The 23306-nt window shown below is 26.5% G+C and overlaps 1 protein-coding gene across 1 annotated transcript; it reads left to right on the top strand.

The window, feature by feature from the left end:
- On the top strand, nucleotides 1-22311 carry LOC107457439 (beta-hexosaminidase subunit alpha). The gene is made up of 14 exons (XM_016075598.3): nucleotides 1-271; nucleotides 411-492; nucleotides 4574-4877; nucleotides 7129-7253; nucleotides 7348-7458; nucleotides 9785-9886; nucleotides 11443-11551; nucleotides 12791-12995; nucleotides 14071-14154; nucleotides 14262-14334; nucleotides 15262-15433; nucleotides 18802-18892; nucleotides 21198-21302; nucleotides 21940-22311. Exons 2-14 carry the CDS (start codon nucleotides 415-417, stop codon nucleotides 22001-22003), a joined length of 1623 nt encoding a protein of 540 aa, XP_015931084.1. The 5' UTR covers nucleotides 1-271; nucleotides 411-414; the 3' UTR covers nucleotides 22004-22311.
- The last annotated feature ends 995 nt before the right edge of the window (nucleotides 22312-23306 follow it).

Genomic DNA, 23306 nt, shown 5'->3' with positions numbered 1-23306 from the left:
GGTCTATTTCTTACTTTATTTATTTGCTTAATGCCGGCATATAGTTCTTAGTAAAAATTCAGTAAATAGTTTATTCCAGAGAAGTGCAAACGATTAATATTTTAATTAAACTTTTACTTCCACTTTTATTTGTTTGTTTATTTTGCCGTCTATCACATGTTTATTGTTATCTTAAGTGATAGCGATTGTTAAAGGTTAATTCGACTGAAAATGATATAAATTAGTATCTTTTAGATACTAAAGGCACAAGAATTGGTAATATTTAAATAAGGTAATGTTAAATTATTATATTATATCTATTTTAATGTGTAATATTTTTCTTAGATGTGTTTTCAATATGCAAAGAAATTAATATAATAATAATCATAAGTTTCTCTTCGCATCTTACATTTTAATTTTTTTATTTTTAGACTAATGTACAATATGTTACGAGTAGCTGTTTTACTGTTCTCATTTTCGACATGTTTTGCTCGATTTATAGTTCATCCAGAGGTAATTTTATTTTACTAAAACCTTTAAGGTGTTTTAAAATGTAGTTACTATTATTATTTCTTTCATGTTTATATTTTTCCCTAAAGTCCCCACACTTAGAATCGTGGGCAAAAAAATTTTAATAGTTTTATTATTTTTTTCTTTAAATAATTTAAAATAACATTCATCATTTATGAATTCATAACTTATCTGAATTCTTTGTTTTTGGTTTGGGGGAATAATTTATAATTAACAAAAGGTTTATGGCAATTTTTAAATAGCAAAAATATTTGTTTCTTCTCACTAAAGTTTAAAAAAAAAAACTTTGAAACTTCTAAAAGTGTATATCTTATTTAAAGTTATTTATTCAAAAATGATTGTAGAATGCAACAAAAATTCATGCACAATTTAAATAATTTTGAAAATTCTTTGACTTACTGATGTGGTGATTTTAATTCTGGTACATATTGATTTTAACACTATTTTTTGGTGTTTTTTTCATTTGGTGTGTCATTTCATTAGGTATTTTTTTATTTGAAGCTAAGCAAAACACCATAAACTTTTTGTGATTATGATAATTTCTCCAGACATTTGTGTATATTTTGAATTTATAAATGATAATTGTAAGCTTTAAAGAGAAATAATTGACTTTTCTTTATGTGCTACTAATAAATAAGATTTTATTTTTCTTTTTTTTTTTTTTTTTNATCGGAAGTTCGACTTACCGTTAGTTTCGGTTTTGGACTTTCAAAATATTGTCGGATCATTTAATTAATGTTTATTAATTACAAATCTTCTAAATGCTTACAATATTTAAGATCATTTTTCTGACAAGCCATTTACGATAAGACTGTTTGAAGCACTTTATGATACCCTGGTCCATCGGCTGCAACTTTACTGTTGTGTTTGGCAGGACAAACTGCTTTCAAATTAGGTAGATCACTATGCGCTGTGCATTTATCCATAAAGAGTATCACTTTTCTTCTTTTAGCGAAGAATTTCCGATCCAATTTTCTTACATAGTGTTCAGATAAAACTGATGTCATTCAGAACTTTTTGTTATTGGAAATTATGTTTACTTATAAAGATAGAAAATAAGATATAAAAGTGTATANAGATCAAAAAAAATCGAGTTAAAGGGAGTAAAATTCGAGTAATCGAGAATAATTAACATGAAATTGAAGATAAAAGGGTCGGGACCTCATAAAAAAAATCGAGTTATAGTAATATTCGAGTTATCGTACTTCGAGTTATAGCGAATTGACTGTATTTTGAATTCATAAATGATAATTGTAAGCTTTAAAGAGAAATAATTGACTTTTCTTTATGTACTACTAATAAATAAGATTTTGTTTCTCTCTTTTTTTAAGGCATAACTTGACAATTACTTTATATATTTTTTTTTATTAAAGGTTACAGTATATCCTTACAGGTTTCTCTTTTATTAAAAACTTACTCAATAAGTGTTTTAAGAGGTATATGTTATCAGAATTTAAAGAAAAAGTTTAATCATTAAATAGAGTTTTTAAATTTTACATGTAGCTTGCAAAATAGTAACTATCTAAAGTATATCATATTAGATAAGGGACTGTCTTTATTGTTTTTATCACTTAGGAGGTGAAATTTGTTATAGATAAGAGAGTTTGACTTTTGAATGCAAAATTCAAGCAAGTTACTTGAATAAAAATAAAAAAAACTGATAAAAAAAATTTGAAATTTGTTAATATTTTAATTGTTTATTATTTATATTTTATGTTTATTATTTAATTTTTTATGTTATTTACTCACAAAATGAAAAAAACAATTAAAAAGTTACTTTTTCCTTTTTAAAGTGAAATTTTTAGTAATTAGTAGAAAATAGTTTGAAGCAGTATAAAAATATAGCATGTACATGTATTTGTGATATAAATCACTCAGAATATGCAATTTAACATCTGGTTTAATGATTCGGAATCATTTAAATTCAAATTTCTTACAAAATTGAAATTATTCAACAACCTTTTCAAATTATCAATGGTTTTGTCAGTTAGTACTCTACATGAGAAAATTACAATATGTAACTAACTTATGTAACTGTGTGTTATTATTTAATTTAAGATAATCATTAGCATCTGAGAAAATAAAATCTTATGCGGTTATCTTGGTTATATTTTATAATTAAAAATTATATAAAATGAATTGATTTTAAAAAAATATTGACTTATTATTAATTTAATATTTTGAAATCAGGAAATTATTGAGAAGGAATGTATTAAAAAAAATAAAGTAAATTTTCAATATATTCTATATTAAATTCATGATTTTTTTGTGATTATATTTTTATGGAACAGGTAAATTTCTTCTTCTTCATTGGCTTGACAGCCCAGGATGGGCCCTTGCCTTCCGCAGAATTGAACTCCAGGCTCTTCTACACTTGGCCATAGACATCCAATTTGTGACTTTACGAATATTTAAATCACTTTCGAGGCAGTCGAGCCATCTAAGTCTAGGTCTTCCACTTTTTCGAGTGCCTAATGGTCTGGCAGAGAAGATCTTCTTTGTAATGCGGTTATTATCCATTATTGATAGGTGTCCCGCCCATTTGATTCTCTGAATTGCAATATTTTTGACTACGTCAGGTTCTTTAAATAGTATGTAAAGTTCGGAGTTAGTTCTTCTTCTCCTGATATTGTTACATTTAAGGCCACTAAATATGCTTCTTAAAATTTTTCTTTCAAACACAAAAGCAGGTAAATGTAATATTGTTTAAAATACTATGTCCCAGTATAGGAAAATAATTTTCCAAAGTTATCAAATCTAAACTTCAAACTCTTATAATATTTCGAAAATTTTTTATTAAATTAGAATCTTTTATTTAAAACATTATTTTTTATTTGCAACTAAAAAATCAACATTTGGAGAAAATTTAATTTAATTTTAGATTTGGAAAATAATTAGTCTAATTTTACATTATATTAGTTTTATATTTAAAACATCATTTTGATGTTTCTTTGTAACTTAAATATTCACCAATTTCTATATTCTCCCATTTCAATAATTCAAAATTATTATATTATTTCATTTATTTTAAATCTCCATTTAAAGAAAATGTTATATACGAGAAGCACCTAATTAAGGATTAATGCTTGGATTGTCAAGGACCATCAAATTTGACTAGGACTACCGTAAAATAAGTATCAGTGGTTTCTTTAACCAAAGATTGGTGTAAAAAGATGGTATATTATTTTGGTTTTTCCATTTTGTGTTTCGTCTGTGTTTTTTTCACAAAATAGTATATAGTATAACTAATATAAGCATTACACGTTTTCTTATTGATATTTTTTAATTTAAATTCACTTTATTAACTTTTTTTTTTTTTGAAAAAATATTAGAAATGTGTAAATGGACCAGTGAAAATGTGCATGAATTAGTAATATATTTTAACTACTGATCTGGAAGATCAGTAACTAAATTTCCTCAATTTCTACCTTTGTATATGTTTTGTTATATTTTGCAGGGTGCGTAGCGTTTTTAAGAAGTGCTTAAAGGTGCTTATTTTTGTTTTTTAAAAGCCCTTAAAGGTGCTTTTCTCATTGGGTGTTTTTAAAAAGTGCATAAAATCATCTTTTTCAAAATGATATTTTCCTTTACCATGCTGAATTTCGCTATGAATTAATGCAAAAAGACACAGTTCACATTGTTCTATTCAACGTTTTCACAATTAATTCAAACCCAATCTCTTTCGGTGTATTGTCTGTCCGTATCGTATGAAAACGCCATTCGTTTTACATTATTCAAAATTTCATAATTTTTGACAAATTGTCAAAAACGACGCCAAAAGTTTTTTTTTTTTTCANTTTTTTTTATTTTTTTTGACATGACGGTTAAAACAAAATAAAACCGTCAATTGTCAAAAACTTTCCAACCCTGCCCAATTATGATATTTTTTTTAAAGTGCTTAAAATTATGTTTTGAGTGCTTGAAAAGTGCTTAAAAGGTGCTTATTTTTTGTTGAATAATTTGGCTATGCACCCAGTTTTGTGATTTGTTAGAATTGTAACATCAGTTGTAACATTTGTTTTATCAGTGTTAATAAGTGTAACTGTTAATTTAAATTTTATAGGTAGTTCCATCTGTTGGACGGGCTTGGCCACAGCCTCAACAATATGTTTCTGAATCAACGTATTTCACTGTGGATCGCACTAAATTTTATTTTTCTGATTCAAGTAAATGTGATATTATTGTGGATGCCATGACTCGGTATATGAATATAATTTTTCAGGGATGTCAAAATTCATCTTCCACTTTCCCACTTAATGAGCAACAGAAGCTTGCCATCAAAAACAGTAGCGGAGATCTACCTTATTTGACTATTAAAATTGCAGGATCCTGTGAAAAATATCCTTATGAAAATATGGATGAACAGTGTTAGTAGAAAATTAACTCTCTATTTAAAGAATTTGTATATGTTTATTTCTATTTCAATCCTGTTATTCAAAATACTTAAATTTTTGTTTAACCAAGACTGTTATTTTTAACTTAAAGGAATTTAATGAAACACAAAAGCACCTATGGTTTTCATTGGGAGAACAAATAAGTTTCTGTCATTTTCTATAAAAAAAAAATTAGCAGTTTATTGTGAAGAAACGGTATATTATCTTTTTTTTTTTTTTTTCAAAGTATTCTCTATTACTAGACACTACTTTTTCCCATCTTTCTGGGAGCATTCAGATGCCACGTCAGAAGAATTCTTCATCTTTCAAGGATATCCAAGAATCTAATCATTCCTTTGTTTCTTCAAATTATGTAAATTTCTGCTTCAACTGACCATGTGCCATCAACCGGAATAGAGGATAATCTGAAGGGGCATGGTCTGGCGAATAAGGCCGGTGAGGTACACTTCCCATTGAAGGCGTTTCCAAATGGCAAAACCAATTTTCTTGCAAAATGGACATTCAATGTCTCTTGATATGAAACCCAACTTCCTTGTTTTTGGATCATTCCCAAAGATTTTTAACGATGTGAAATTGCTGAGTCACTTGTAATGTAAGAGCAAGTTCTTTTTGCGTTTGGGATGAATCTTCTTCCAATTCCTTGTCTTAGTACAATTTCTACTGCGTTGGTTATCTTCCACATCCAACTCACCATTTTTAAAGTTCTGAAACCACTCACAACAACTTCTGTCACTTAAAGCAGCGTCACCATATGCTTCTCCAAGCAATCAATCTGCCTCAGCTGCAGATTTCTTCAAATTAAAGAAGTAAATCAGAAGTTCCCGCAAATGGCACTAATTTGGAACAAAACTTGACATTTTTGCACGAAAGCAATTACATAATGCTAATACAGAATCACTAATATTTTAAGATTATGTTGTTGCCAGATGAACAAACTTACAAAAACAACAGTCGATTTCTACATAACCTTCTGGTAGAGCCATCTTGTGACGAACAACGGGAACTTATTTGTACACCCAATACTTTAAGCCTTTCTTCCATTATTTTTAAATTGTTTAGTTATACAAGGTATCTCAAAACTCACACCAGAAGTAATTTAGATAGTATTGTGGAAAATTTTCGTTTCACCCTTTTCAATGACCATTTTTCATTAATATTACTGAATTTTTCATTAATATTACTGAGTTTTATTGATCTATGCTTGATTTCCTCAAAGATGTGATGGTTGTGGGATTGTTACCATAAACCTTTAACCATAAAAAGAAAACTGTGAAGGTCCTACAATGAACAAAACCCCCTCCCAAATTAAACATTACTTAATTAATGAACTAATGTAGGGTAAGTAGGATGTAAATATAAAAAAGTTTTCATTAAATATGTATGTATATAATGAATGAATATATATGTATATGTATATATGTACAAAAAGGAAAAATGGAAAAACGAAGATAATTAAGAAAATCAATAAGCTGTAAGTATCAAGAATTCATAAAATAAGTTCGAAATGTAGAGGAAACTTGGAAAAATTTCAGAATAATGAAAAAAGAGAAAAAGAAATTTATTTTAAAAAATATTAATAGAAGTCCGGAAAAAAAAGATATAATATCTTCCTCATCTCACACATTTATAACTGCAAAAAGGAGTGCTTTCTAATATTATATCAACATAGCCAAAACAAAATATATCAATACAATAGTGTGAGGACTACTAAAAAAAAATTTAAACAAAATAGAATAGAACACATTAAGTAATAAATATCACATAAAGAACAGAATTTAAAATGTAAGGAAAAAACGGAACAAAGTATAAAACTTAATGTATAAAGCGAGAATCTGTCAATCTTATTACAAAAATATTTTAAATCATTCTTGAATNGCGAATATATATATATATATATATATATTAGAATGAGATAACCCCCTGATAACTGATAATTCCTCTCGAACATACAGTAAAACTACACCACTGCTGGGCAGTGAATTCTGATTAGCATAATGAGAAATTAGGAATGACTCAATAATGAAATCTGTTATTCTTCAATGTAGATCTTCATTTTTAATAACTGTTCATTGCCTCAACTATCTTATTCGTTTCATTGGCGAAATTTTATTACACATTTGGTACAAAAGTCAAATCTTGCTTGAATTTTGCGAGATCCTTTTTTTGTTTACTATCCTTTGATTATATTTTGAAATTAATCCTAACCGATAGCCTTTTAATTCAGATATGATAGAAATCAACACCCGAGATTACTTAGGAGCTGGTATATTGTATTCAACAACTGTTTGGGGAGCTCTTCGAGGATTAGAAACATTTAGTCAACTGGTTTATGAAATTCAACCTGGAGTGGTAAAAATACTATAATAAAAATAATATAATAACATACTATAATTTCCTGTAATGTGTTTTTATTTAGTAACTAATCAAAATATTTCCCTTGTAGCATGCAATTAATACAAGTCTCACTCTTGATTTTCCGAGGTTTTCTTACAGAGGAGTACTTTTAGACACGTCTCGCCATTTTGTACCTGTTCCTCATCTTTTGGCAAACTTAGTATGTATGTTAAATACTATCTATTATTTATGTTAATAATTACAATAATATGTTTATTATATTCCACTCTTTTATATTACGCTCTTACCCCTGAACCATCATGACTCAGACTCTACAAAGTACAAAAAATTCACAAAAAAAGTAGTGATTTGTTCCTTGTTGTGTGTTAGTTCGAACCATGGGCCTTTTCTTTGTTGTTTTATGCTGAAAGAAATCAAGCATAATCCAAGATGTTGTAAGTCAATTCTCTTCTCTTTATAATCAGTTCAGTATCCGTTTGGACTTTTAATTATCTTGTTAACACCAAGAAATTTTGTTTGCTGTCTTTGATGTTACTTATTTTCATTCTGTTCTTATAATACCAAGTAAATTTCTTTTCCTACTTCTTTTTATTAATTTAAGCTTTCATAAATATTTGCTCGTAATTTACTGTGGGCTATACACATTAATTTTAATTTTACTCTTCATCAGTGATGTGCAAAGGGGAGTCAAAAAGGCCTATGCTCCCAGGCATCTAATTGAAGACTAAAGGCACTGAAACTTTAAATGCACTGCTAATATTTTTACCGTGTACTTAAAGTTATTAATTGGTCAATATCTTTAAATAGAAAATATTTTACCTAGAATGAAATATGATTTTTACACAAATTTAATAATGAAGTTTTGGATCATAAAATCCTTTGCATTTCAGAAAAAGTGTAAGAGTATTGTGTTATAAAAAATAAATTTCTCTTTTCAAGGGCATTTAATTAAGGAGGAACCCCAGGCATCTAAATACCTTTGCATGTCACGGTTCTTCAGATGAAATATTACTTTTTAAGTGTAATATTATATTTGGAAGAAAAAGAACTCCAATCAACTTCTATTTATCTGTTAATTGGACCAAAGATGTATTTTTTCCATTGTTACTTCGATTGCCTTAAATATACATAGCTTTTCGCCTTTTTACTCTTGTAACCTACATTCTCAATTTCTTTTTCCATCAATAAATATGTTCTTAAAAATTATTCATATCTAATTACAAAAGATGAATGTGCTAATCACTAATACAATTTTTATTTATAATGGAAATCCTGTATATGATTGCCTTAACTACACATAGCTCTTCACCTCTTTAATCTGGTAGCCTACATTTTCAATTTCTTTTTCTATCAATAAACATGTTCTTAAAAGTCATCTCATATCTTCAGATGAAATATTACTTTTTAAGTGTAATATTATATTTGGAAGAAAAAGAACTCTGATCAACTTCTATTTATCTGTTAATTGCACCAAAGATGTATTTTTTCCATTGTTACTTCCATTACCTTAAATATAAATAGTTTTTGCCTTTTTACTCTTGTAACCTACATTCTCAATTTCTTTTTCCATCAATAAATATGTTCTTGAAAATTATTCATATCTAATTACAAAAGATGAATGTGCTAATCACTGATACAATTTTTATTTATAATGGAAATCCTGCATATGATTGCCTTAAATACAAATAGCTCTTCACCTCTTAAATCTGGTAGCCTACATTTTCAATTTCTCTTTCCATCAATAAACATGTTCTTAAAAGTTACTCCTATCTAAATACAAAAGATGAATGCGCTAATTACTAATGCAATTTTTATTGATAACGGGAATCCTGTATATGAATCATAACATAGAATCCATAAAATAATATGACATGTTTAGATATAACATTTTATTTCCTGAGTAACATGCCCTCTAACTAGATTTCTGCAGCAAATAGAAAAAGTTTTTCAAAGAAGCAATTGTAAAAAATGTATTCATTAATTTTATAATACAGTAGAGAACCGATTATCCTGAATGATCGGGACTATCGCTATTCCGGATAACTGATTTTTCCGGTTTTCTGAATCGCTACAAAAGCCGTTTTTTTAGTGTTAAACCCAACTAAAATATATATATTTGTAAATAATCTTAAAAATAAGAAAAAACAATGAGGTAATACACTAATGATTATTTCTGAAATGATGGTAAGGTAAACATCTTTCAAAAAAGGAAGAAAAATCCTAAAATCTTATGAGAGAAAAAAAATTTTTTTTTATAAATTGCAGAAAAATTTGTTGAATTTCATTCCGGTTTTTTGGTTTTCCGGTTTTCTGATTTCCGGATAACGGGTTCTGTACTGTAACAACATTTTTTTACATAATTAAGTGATTTAACTCTTATCACTATTTCATATAAATAACTTAAACATGCCTTTAAAAGGCCAAACAATTTATATTATGTGTTTATGCAGTTGTTTTGAAAATTACTGTTTTAGTTCACTGCAATTAAATACTGCTTCCATTTAATGCATTGTTCTTTATTATAGGATGCTATGGCCAGTGTCAAAATGAATGTATTTCATTGGCATATTGTGGATGATCAGTCGTTTCCCTACGTCAGCAAAACATTCCCTGAATTAAGTGAAAAAGTAATTTATGGATTTCATATAACTTTGTTATTTTTGATATAATTACTGTCCTTTGCTTATCACTTTATAACACTTAAATATCTCATTTAATGATTGCTCCATGCCTTAAAAAAAAATTTCTGTTGTAACGTATGTTTGCATATGCAGTCGAAGATCTTTTATAACTCAAGCCTTAAAAGCTGCAGCTTTGCGTATTAAGGAATTTTGTATTATATGGATTTTAACTTTAAAATTACCTACTGAATATGGCAATATTTGTCTGAAACAGATCAATCTTAAAATGTTATTAAAAAATTTTAGATACAAATACTTAAAAGCACAAAATATGCACTTGTTGTTGTTGTCGTAGACCGTTGAGGCAAGGGGTGTGATAGTTCTTGGTTTTCAAAGACGTCGTCTATGGCCAAGAATTTTACTTCTTCCACACCCATATGTCACACCCCTTTATAGGACGGACCCATTCATGCATCCATTCATTCATCCGCAGGTCCTAATTTTGACCTGAACCAAAGAACGATGAATCTCCAATTCAGTACCCCCAGAGGTTTAATTTGTTATGGGAACTTGGAGGACTTTTTGACCCGACAGATTTAATGTGCACCAGTCACCATTAACTACATGGGGAGTCTTCGGCCAGCTGAATTAGAACTCCCATACTCACAATTGCGAGTCCAGCGCCTTTTTAACCAGGCTATCCCGGCCAAAATATGCATTTAAGTATTTATTATTTACGGAAAAAATTAAAGTTTTCTGCTCCATTAGAACTAGACAAATTGATCGATTTTGGTTTGCTTATCTTTTAAAATTTTAACCTCTTAGCAAATAATAAGACAAATAATATATAAAGTTTATAATTGTTGCTTAGTTTTAGAAATTTCTGAATTGCTAATTTGTGTCGTTTATAGAGAAATTAGACTTATAGAATTGTGTTATATACAAATTAATCGATTTTGGTTTGCTTATCTTTTAAAATTTTAACCTCTTGGCAAATAATATATAAAGTTTATAATTGTTGCTTGGTTATAGAAATTTCTGAATTGCTAATTTGTGTCATTTATAGAGAAATTAGACTTATAGAATTATGTTATATACATCTTCTACTGTGAGAAAATGGTACTACAATTTACTAAACAGTAAAGAAATTATATAAATTGAAATAGTTAAGTCTATGTCTTTAAACTTCCACATCTTTGAAAAGTAGTTATTAAAAATATTTTAGATAATTTATATTATGTGCTATAAACTCTTGTTTTTATTTATTTTCTCACGAAATATTTATTTTATGATTTAAAGCCATCAGACTGCATGAATGACAATAAACTTATTCAACATTATTTATGTGTAATGTTATGCAAAAAATTTTCCAATGCTATATGATAATTTTTAATATTAAAATTAATACCTCTACTATTTATAATAAATTCCTATATTGCTAGATTAGAACCTTAGTAATTATTATAAATACATATTATTTTTATCTTAATTTTTCATTCAGTTTTCTCTTGATATTTTTTATAAAAAAATCAATGTTTTTCACACTCTTTTCATTTCAACAGGGTTCATTTAATCCTAAAACTCATACTTATTCTCAAAAAGAAATTGCCCAAATTATTGAATATGCTAGACTAAGAGGTATTAGAGTTGTTGCTGAGTTTGATTCTCCTGGTAAGTAATTATAAAATTTTAATATCCATAACAATCTGAAATTAAACTTTTTGATATTTTATTACACTAATTAATGTTTGATATTTATTTTTATTGCAAATGACATGAGTTTTCTTATAAACTTTAAGATTAAAACAGTGCTGAATCGACAATGCAAATGTTATTCAGAACCAAATAATTTTTTTTTTTATTAAAAAATTTTTATATTATCGAAATATGGTACGGTTTGGAGTGTAGATGGTCTAATTGAAGTAAATAGTGAAAGCAGGATAAAATTTTTATATTTTTACAGACCTCGAGGTGCAAAATGAAAAGAATGTTATCCAAGTGACATATCAAGTAATAATAATAAATTTTGTATAATGTGATTAAGGATAGGACAGGAACCAGGAATTGCCCAGAACCTACCGAATCAAATGCCAAGTTAAAAATAGTATTTGAGCAACGCTTTGTAGTACAGAAGAGATTATAGAGACATTTTGAAAAGGGAAACTTACAATAGAAATGTCTGTTCAACCAATATTTGCATATTTCATGTTAATATTTAAGTAATTTGGCTGAAGATTTGAGTCCAAATAGTATGTTGGAAATTAAAGTAAACCTGATAGGCTAATGTTTAATGTAATAGAAGAAAGAAAGGTTTAAAATAGATATTTGTGTTCAGTTGTCGTGACATTGAGTAATAATTAGTTATATGCTTGCATGAAAGAAAAAAATAGCCCCTGAGAATAGAAATATTTGCCATCTCTCATTATAAGATTGTATTAATAATAATTAAGTGATTTATTTATTTAAAAAGGGATTAGGAATGATTAAATTTATGAAATAACGGAAATTTAAAAGATAGGTAATACTTAAGGCCTTATAACGGCGTCATATATATCCTGGCTGGATGCAGAAAAAAATATGTTATAATTTTTTTTTATTTTAATTTATCAAATTTAATAAATTTTTAAAAGTTAGGAAAAATGTAATGGCATCACAGTTTATATTATCAGTTTTTTTTTAAAAACAGTAAAAATGTTTCTTCTTTTTTATCTAAAATTTTTTTATTATCTATGGATAATTTTTTAACCTAGACAAAATTATGTTAATTCAATAATATTTTTTTATCTATGAAAAAATTGTAATAAAAGTAAAAACACTGATGAAGGGAATGTTTTGCTTCCATTTTATATATGTTTTTTCATGTTGTATGCTACTAATTAATTGTTCTAATGGCCGTGGTAATTATTTTAGGACATACTATGTCTTGGGGAAATGGCCGACCTGATATACTGACTAAATGTTACACTGGATCCCAATGGAATGGAAATTATGGTCCCTTAGATCCATCCAATCATGATGTTTATGTGTTCTTAAAATCACTCTTCTCTGAGATAGGAACTGTTTTTCCTGAAAATTATGTGCATTTGGGAGGAGATGAAGTTAGCTTTAAGTGCTGGTGAATATGGGCTGGAAATTTCTTATCTTTTCAAAATTTATTGAACTTTTTCTTATAGCATTTTTCTTTAAATAGCTTTGCTCTTTTTTGAAAAGTTTTTCTTTTCTTTTTTTCCCCAAATTTTTAATGCTGTAGGAAAAAATTTTTGTATTTAGATTTCTTATTTTAACTATTTTGTTCATTTATTATGAAAAGCTGATTTAAATAATGGGTGTGTAATTGATACAAAGCCTAGCGAGGTGCACTAAATTATTACAAATATTTATGTATTGTTTATTTGTATCTCGCCCCGCCCTAATTAAGGGCATGCGAGTAATATTGATGTATGTAAAAAGTTGAAAAAAATTCTGTTAGTCTTGGGGTGGAAATGGAGATTTAGTCTATGTCAACCTGTGTACTTGACTATGTATCTGCAATCATTTGTTTTTTCTTACAGAATTATTTTTAATATTGATAAGCAGAATTTTTTACCAAAGTAAGGACTCTGGTGTCACATAAAAACTATGAACTGCTAATCTGCAGCTAAACGAATGTTTACAACTCAAAAATTTCAGAGATTTGCAGGAAAATTTACTGGCTCTGTGTAACAAAACTTACTTACTTTTTTGCTATCTTGAATGATGTAAAATTTTCTAATAATCTCGAGAGATAAAGCAAGTTTCATTCGAAAACACACTATAATTTTATGAAATATTAAAATACTCTGGTTGATTAAGGCTAATAATGAAATTTTTATATCAACAGACCAGATCTAATTGATTCTTACTTGTCTTCTTATTTACTAATATTTTTAGTAAAAATTTCTTTTTAAAACGTGTTTGAAAACATAAAAGATTTATATATTTTTTTATTTATGTTTTAAATTCTCCTTTATTAAGTGTTCAATAGAAACTTTCTATCTTTTAATTTGTTATTTATTTTAAAACAATAAATGTGATAGATTATTGTTTGAAATTATTTTAATGTTTTAAGATCATTTATTCAATTCCTTAAAAAATTATCTTATGACAAAATAACTTTTTAATTTTTCTTCTTTTACTGTATGACTACTAAGACAGATTTTGATATCATTTAGGCAATCAAATCCTGGAATCAGATCATTTATGAAAGCTCATAATATATCTACTTATGCTAAACTGGAGGAATATTACATGCAAAAGTAATTTTTTACATTTTTGTTAACTATAAAATTAAATCCATTATCGATATAAGTTGTATTATTAAAATTGTGTTTTTTTTTGTTTTGTTTTTTTAAATTTTCTACAGCTTGCTGGATATTGTTAAGGCGCTGAATAAAAGCTATGTTGTTTGGCAAGAAGTCTTTGACAATGGTGTCAAGGTTAGAGACATGTTATATTAATTTTTAAGTAAAAAGCAAACACCTATGTAGGGAATATGTTTTTTTTTTCTTTACAGAAAATTTTTTAAAAAATTATAGTTATAAATATGGTTATTGTAAAAATTTCAATAAAAGTTTAATGGAAAAAAGTTAAATGAAAACCACATAATAATTGTCTAAAAAATTTATTTTGCTTTACCTGTCATCATGGAACTGGAGCTGAAACTCTAAATTTCCAATTAATTTCAATGTATCCTACGAACATTCAAGCAACCTGCAGTGCAATGACTTTGTCAGTTAGCCAAGTTGGCGTAATGTTAATTTAACTTTTTCATATTTTGCTTTGTCCCATCTCTAAAACTAATTTAGTAAATGAAAAGATTGTCACTCTTGTTCACTGAAAATTTCAAACAAAATATGTCGTTTTTAAATTATTATTTATCACAGTCAATAATTGTCGAAAATATTTATTAAAGGTATACAAGATTAAACCATAATGTGAAATTATGGAATAATTATTTCAAATATTAATAGTACCATTATAGGAATATAATTAATTTCTAAATAACAAAAACCAAACTTAGTTCACTGTCTTTTCTTTTTTTCATCTTTATTTAAATCAAGAAATTATTTCTCTTTTTTCTGAAGACAACAAAAGATTGAATATTATTTAACAGTCAACCACTATAGGTATTTTACGTTAAATTTTTTTTCTTCAAAATATTATTGTTTTTGACTGTAGATTAAAATAGATACAGTTATTCACTGTGTTTTTTTTTTTATCTTTATTTAAATCAAGAAATTATTTCTCTTTTTTTTTCTAGAGACAAGAAAAGGTTGAATATTAATTAACAATCAACCACTATAAATATTTTATGTTAAAAAAAAATTTTTTTTCTTTCTAACTATTATTGTTTTTGACCATAGATTAAAAAAGATACAGTTGTTCACGTTTGGAAGGATGGTTATAAATCTGAATTGGCTAATGTAACTGGTGCTGGATATAATGCAATTCTTTCATCCTGCTGGTATTTAAATTACATATCCTATGGAAATGATTGGCATGCATATTATCAATGTGATCCTCATGACTTCAAAGGTAACACATATGTTTTTTTAACAAAATATTTGCAGTTTCATTCGATTAAGATCAACTGACATTTTATTTTAAGAAAAGAATTATTTCTAATTCTACATTATAATAAATTAAAAATGTAATAAAAACGATAACGGTTTTAATTTGTAATTTTTTATCCTCACTTTTATTTAGGATTTAAAGTTATATTGGATCCAAAAAGTATCAGGTTTTTGTAGCTGTTACTCAATTGTATTATTTTGTTTTTAACGCCTAAAAAAATGGTATATCTATTATACATGGGCATCTCTACCGTGCAATTGAGAAAACAACGAAAGTGTTTCATGATTGATTCCGAGAAAAGTGACTTGGCAACTATTTTCCTTCTATTGCTATTGATATGAATGCTTAAATAAATTTCAAATAACTAATAAAACAAAATTTCTTTTTGAGAAAGTATTTTTTGCAATATGTAGCTTAGCATGTAAAGATGCCAAATATATAAAAACCTCAATTTTGAATTTTTTGTCACTTACAATGATTTTTTAATTGCACGGCAGATCTCAGGTGTCTAATTTTCAAGGTTGGCAAGTTTGAGATACCTATTATCAATGTGGTCCTCATGACTTCAAGGGTAGTATAATAAATACAAGTTATATATGATTTTTTTAACAAAATATTTGTAGTTTATTCGATTTAGATCAATCTCCATTTTATTTTAAGGCAAAAATTATTCCTAAATATACATTATAAGTGAATAAAATTATATTTAATAAAATCCATGGCAGTTTTAATTTATAATTTCTCATCATTGCTATTAATTGAAATGTAAATTTATTTTCATATGTATTGGATACAAAAAGTATCAAGTTTTTGTAACTAATACTCAGTTGTGTCAATATCAGTTTCATTTTAATATTTAAAATATGGTGCTTGCCCATATCTATAATGCATGGGCGTCTCAGCTATCTAAATTTCAAAATCGAAAAATTTATGATACACACAAGGTATCTGTGCACCTGGAAAGTCATGAAAAGTCATGAATTTCGGTATGGAACAAAATTTGTCATAAGATGTCATGATTTTAACTTTTTTTAAAAAAAATCATGGAAAGTCATGAATTTAGGTAACCGAAAAATCTAGTTTTTAAAAAGGAATTTACCCCCCCCCCCCTTTTTCATGGTGTTCCGAGTATCTGAATTTGTTGCAAAATCCTCACTCATAGTCATATTTTATTAATATGTAAAATGTTTTTATCATGTTCTTTAAAAATTATGGTGTTCTTTCAAAAAATGAAAGAAAAAAGTAATTTCAAGAGCGAATTATCTCTTAAACTTCTGTGATCTCAGAATTTCCGTTTTTATTTTTGTTTTATAAATTTAAAATTCTAGCTGAAGCAAGCCAGTCATTTGCGAATTTTTTTTTTATTCCTAAATGAGAACAGAAAAATCAGGTGTATTTCTTTCCTCTCCAATGAGCAACAAAATTATCTTTAGAATATAACTCTGCAGAAAAGAAGGGGAAAAAAATTATTTGCTTTTGTATTTTTTTCAGCTATTTTATTGCTTCAACTCTTTCTTCACTTTGTTTTTTAAATTTAAAATCTATAAATGTAAAGATGCAGAATATAACAGTTTTGGCTATACCTATCATTTCAATTTATGTTATTATAATGCTTTTTTAAATTTATTGTTGTGTTTTTGTCGGACAAAATAGTAACTTCATTTAGTCATGAAAAATTCTTGGAATTAGTTATGGAAAGTTATGAATTTGAAAATCTACAATGTAGCAGATGCCCTGTACACATTTTCAAAACTCAAGTGTTTTAAGATAAAAATTAACAAAAATTTCTTTCATTTAAAAAATTATTTCTGTTCTTAATTTTTTTTTTATTCATTTATTTTTAATTCAACTAAATTTAAATCGATAACGATGTAGAAATTCATCTACCAAAAATATTTAAAGCTTATTTTTTAGATTTCCCATTATTGAGGGGAAACTAAATGTATGATTAACATCTGCAAAATCTAGAACAGGAGTGGAATTTAGTATAATGACAATATAAATACTTCTCTTAAAATATCTCAAAATGAATTAACATATATGTTTCAAAATATTCACGTGCTGCAACTTGACACACAAATGGGATTCATAAATCATGTAAACAGAACACATAAAATAGTTATGACGAAAATATGACTCAGAATAGTGATCTCAGATCACTTATTAGATTATTTTAGATATATTAATATATCTCAAATGATCTAATATTTTAATATCTGAGATCGTCTGAGATATATATCTGAGATCATAATATTTTAATATCTGAGATTAATATCTCAGATCACTTTAATTTCCACCTCTATCTAGAACTGAAAACAACACAGTTCAAATGCATGAATTTGAAGATTGTTTATATGTGTGTTTAAAAACAAATAATAATAAAGGACACAATATTTTCATGGTTTTTCAATTCATTATTCATTATAAATGAATTTTTTTTATCCCAGTTAAGCTACAATCTCTTTTTATAATTAAGGTTTTACTGTATACCTGGGTTAGGGAATGATTTAAATCAATTGATTTGAATCACCTGATATTTAAAAAATATATAGATTTAAGTCAAAATTATTCAGTATATTTTGTTCAGTATATTTTTATTCAGTATTATTTGTAAATAAATTCTTAAGTCTGATTTCGTTGATATTGAAATTTTTTCCAGAAAAACAATGAGATGGGGTAATGTATAAAGAGTATTATTTGATGTTCAAAACAGTGTATTAAAAAAAGAGACAGTGTGTGTAATGATGAATAAAAGTGACTGGGAACTTATAAATTTTAACTTTCCATTAGCTGTACATAAAATAATTTGCTGTTTTATTTCGTAATTCAACTATACACTTTTATATACTCTAGTAATTATAAAACTTATTAAATAAATAACTTGTGTAAATAAATAATGAAGAAAGACTTGTTTCATCAAGAGAAATTTTAAAAAATAATTTTTTTTTTTTATGGCTTCTAATTTACATTTTTATTTCTTAAATTTGATATCTAGCAAACATAAAGATGTTGATAATTCAAAAGGATGTTGAGTCAGAATAAAAACAAAAATGAATTTATTTATTACCCGATTAGTTTGTAATATTTATCCTAAAATTTTAGCCATTTTAATTTACAAATATTAATGACTTAAATTTTAATATTTTGTTTTTGGATAATTTTCAGCAGGGTTAATATATTTTATCAGAGCTTTAAATGTTAGAAGTTAAAAAAATCCAATTCGCTGCATGTTTACCAACGTTGCTGTTTACGTAATGTTCATTCTCGTCAATATTTATGGTTAACTTTATTTTATGGTTCAATATTTATGGTTCTTTATATATTTTTAGGCAGTGGAGATCAGAAAAATCTTGTTATTGGAGGCGAAGCCTGTATGTGGGGAGAATATGTAGATGGATCAAATGTGATCAGTCGAACTTGGTTGGTAACAGTTTTATATTTTAATCTGATAATGTGTATACTTTTTTACTAATTTTTTAACTTCAAAATAGTTTTCCTGAATTTATACTAACGTTTTAATGTGTTATAATTTTCTAATAACTAACTTTTACTTTTGTATTTTTATTTGGTAAATTTTTTTCTTAATATGTACACTTTTAAAAATATACACTTGTATATTACTTATACGCTTGTATACTCTTATACATAAACTTTTTTTTTGGAAAAAGAAAAGAGTGGATTTAAAATTTTATTTTTAATCAGCTAAATTTTTAAAAATATGTTTATTTTATAAAAAAAAAATGCTTTGAACAAATAATTACTTTTTGCATAAATTAGTTAGAATTTTTAAATATGATTTTAAATTTTCCAGATTATCACTTATTTAACACTAGATTGCCCAAAGAAGTCATTTTGACTGCTTTTTAATTTCAATTAGATAAACAATGATGTTTATAATGGCACAATTTCTTAGAATTTTATGACTTTTATAATTATTTTAATTGGTGATATTTACTAATAATTTGTTTTATAACTGAAAATAATATCAAAAATATTAAAAATTAATTTTAAGCAAATTTCTTTATACATTAGTTATTCTTTCACAATGCAGTCATTTTGACTGCTTTTAGACAATACAGGTATTTCAGTTTTTCCAGTGTTAATACAGAATTATCAATACTTCAATCTTTTATTTATCTCCAAATTTTATTGATTAAAACTGAATTATGTTTTTATATGGATTCATGATTATTTGTACATAAAACTGAATGAACATAATGAATTTCTGAAAAGTTATTCATATTATACTCTGGTCTGGTTTTGCTTTTTTAAAAGTATGATTGTGTTTGCTTAGCTTAACTTATGGTTAAGAAATAAGATTTAATTTATGTAATTTTGACAAAATAATAAGAAATAAGATATCCAATTTTAACAAAAATGAAAGTAAATTATAGATTTAATATGTGCCGTTTCTCAAAATCCAAGAAACTAAGACTCTTAAAAGTGCTGTATGAAAGGTGACACTCTATCTTTAACAGTTTGGTAAAAACAATAAAACAGAAATAAAACATGGACCTACAACCCAAGATAAGTTAAAATGGCTGAGTTGTTAAGGCTCTGAAATATCATTGTGCAGACCTGGGGTTTGATCCAGGACAGTGGCTTGCCCAGCTTCAGATCAATAGGTACCAACTTGTCCGGGAAATAAAGGTGGGTGTACAATGTTGACTACATTGCCATCATCGTACCACTGTTTATAAAATCACCCACCTTGACCCCTCTAACTTACAATAGTCTGTAGCATGTTACACTTAATGCCTTACTTTAATAGTTTGAGAAGAGAGAAGAAAGTTCTCAATAATATATATCTATAAGAGTTTTTAATAAACAGCATTGGCAATTTACTTATTGAAGAAATTTTAATTGCTTTCATTTCTTGTGTGAAATATTTCTTACTATCTTAACAAAATGTTATTAATTCTTTATAAAGCCATGGGAAGAACACTTCAAACCAATTACATTAATTTTTAAAAGTTGTTGACGATTATTTTCCTACTTATGATTTGTGCGGGTTCTAAAAATCAAATTAATGTTATTGTTGTCATCGGCCATTACGGCAGAGGTCGTGTGGTTGTTCTTGTTTTCCAGTGGCGCCACTCTATAACCAAGAATTCAACTTATGCTGCACACATAAGTTCCACCCGTTTATAGGGCAAACACATTCATTCATTCATCCACAGATCATAATTTTGACCTGAACCGAAGAACAATCAATTTCCAATTCAGTACCCCGAGAGGAATAATTTGTTATGGGAAAATGGAGGACTTTGTGAACCGACAGATTTAATGCACTACAGTCACCATTTATAGAACAGGGAGTCTTCGGTCGAATGGATATGAACTTCCTTTCTAACGATAGTGAGTCCAGCACCTTGTCAACCAGGCTATCCTCGCCAATCAAATTAATTAGCAATTTATATGAATTTCTTTTTATAAACCAATCTTAATCCAAAAAATATTTTAACATAACACTATTAGGGATTTCGTAAACTGTATAAAGAGTTAACTAAACCTGCTGGATTCGAAATCCAATTCTGACAAAAGTGAGCCCAGCTCCCTGCCAACCTGGTTATCCCGGCCAATAAAACTAATTAACAATTTATGTGAATTTCTTTTTATAAACCACAATCTTAATCCCAAAAGTATTTTAACTTAATATTATTAGGGATTTCGTAAATCCCATTAAGGGCAAACTAAATATCACTACTATCAAACTTTATTGTAGGCCCCGAGCTGCTGCTGTAGCTGAGAGATTATGGAGTAATATATCTGTGACTGATATTAATGCTGCTATTCCAAGATTGGAAGAACAACGTTGCAGAATGTTGAGGTACAATATTAGTTATTTACTAATTTAAATTCATTTTTTACAAAAACTTATTCAACTTATATTATTTCATTTTTTCATAACTATGATATTTTAAAAAATGAAATAATTCGATGAATTCTCATAAAAAATATTTACTTTTAATTTTCCTTAATTTATATGATTTATGTTTCTAAGATACAATATTTGGTTTTTATTTTTTTTTTATAGCCTTTACTTGAAATTCCATATTTATGTTAGTTAGTCTTTAAGTTACTATATGAAATTGCTACAAAATTTAATGAAAAATAACCTTTTAAGATCAAATTATAAAGAGTAGGAATTTAAAGTTTTTCCTTCCTGTGAAGTAAAGCAGATATTTTCATGATTTCTTTTATAATTTAAACTACCTTTAAGTCTAAATTATTACAGATTTTAAAGCATATGTTTAAGATAATATTCAAAATATATTTTTACCTGCTCTGTTGATTTAAACATTACCATGTTTTATAAGAACTTTGTTCATCAAATTACTCATTAGTAATGTTTTTTATAATTGCTTTTAAATATTTTATTTTAATATTGAATTAATTGATTTCATACATGCACATATTTTACTTTCAGCTAATTATTAAATTGCAATTTTTTTCTCATTTTTTAGGCGCGGTATAAAAGTTGAACCAGTAAGTGGACCTGGATACTGTGAATGTGATTACTTATTGTAATTTTAAAAAATATCAGTTTTATTTTTGTTGATTTTATTTTTAAAAAAAGGACGTGTAAGATTTGAAATTTCAAAAAATTGAAATGAAATGCCAATAATTTAATGTATGCAATTTTTTCTATTTCTCACCATATTGTTACAAAAAATGACTTGTAAGATTGAAAATTTCAAAAAATTTGTATGAAATATTTATGATTTAAATTAATTTGTGTATTTATTAATCATCATTAAGTAAAAATGAATTTTATTTTCATAATTTTGATTCATTAAATATATCTTTGCCAATGAACAATAAATAATTTATTTTTACATTTTTCCACCTTCTTTTTCGATTCTTTTTTCTCAAAATAAAAGCAAGCAAACATATTATTGTAATCTTATATTGATGCATAAGCTGAGAATATTTTTCTATAAAGAGAAAATGATTTTTAAAATATTCTGAGAATATTTTAAAAAAAGAGAAATTGTCAGAAAGGATTGATTTATAGATAACATAATTACAGACTTTAATCTTAGTATTTTCTTCTTTTATTTTATAAATATTTCTTATCTTGAAAAATTAAATTGCTTTGCTCTTCGTAACATATACTGTGGAGCTTGTCTAAAATGTCCAACTTCAGGTTCAGTTAAAAATGGTTTTCTTATTAAATCACTTTAAAATTCAAAAAAAAAAAAATTTAAATCGTAAATATTTTAGTAATAACTAGTGTTCATGCCAGTATGGCGGCAATTGCAGCCAAATGTTCTGCAAAAGTCACTGAAACTATACACATGGGCATCAAATTTGACATCTTTAAATATGTTATGATTTTACTATATAGTACTGAAAATTAGTTTCTTACACCGTATTCTGTGCATTTAAAAAAAAAAAATTTCTCTAATTTTATTTTTCTACCTGTGGTATGGAATTCAAATGGATTTGATGAAAGTATCTGCTATAAAAATGTTTCAATTTAAATGTTAAAATTTCCAATTTACATGTGCTGTGCTTTGCATTTGTGAACCAACAGCATAATTGTTCATCTATAAAACAATTTTTTTTTTCTTTTAAAATTGACTTTATTTAAAATTTTTAGATAATTAATTATAATATTTTGTCAGCTCTTACTTTCTCTGTTTTTGTTTATTTGGTCTCATCATTTTAATCTTTATGTTGAATTTATTTGCAAATATAATTTTAGCTTTTTTTTACTTAATTTTCATAAATACTTATTTTTAATAAACATGGGGTAATGAACCCTATTAGTATTAGGGTGTTATAGGTAGCATTTAATAATTTTTGATGTGTACAAAACATAAACTAT

This window comes from Parasteatoda tepidariorum, chromosome 9 (assembly GCF_043381705.1).
Source record: "Parasteatoda tepidariorum isolate YZ-2023 chromosome 9, CAS_Ptep_4.0, whole genome shotgun sequence".
Lineage (NCBI taxonomy): Eukaryota > Metazoa > Arthropoda > Arachnida > Araneae > Theridiidae > Parasteatoda > Parasteatoda tepidariorum.
The sequence above is the reverse complement of the archived record's forward strand: the minus strand, read 5'-3'. Positions and strand labels throughout refer to the sequence as shown.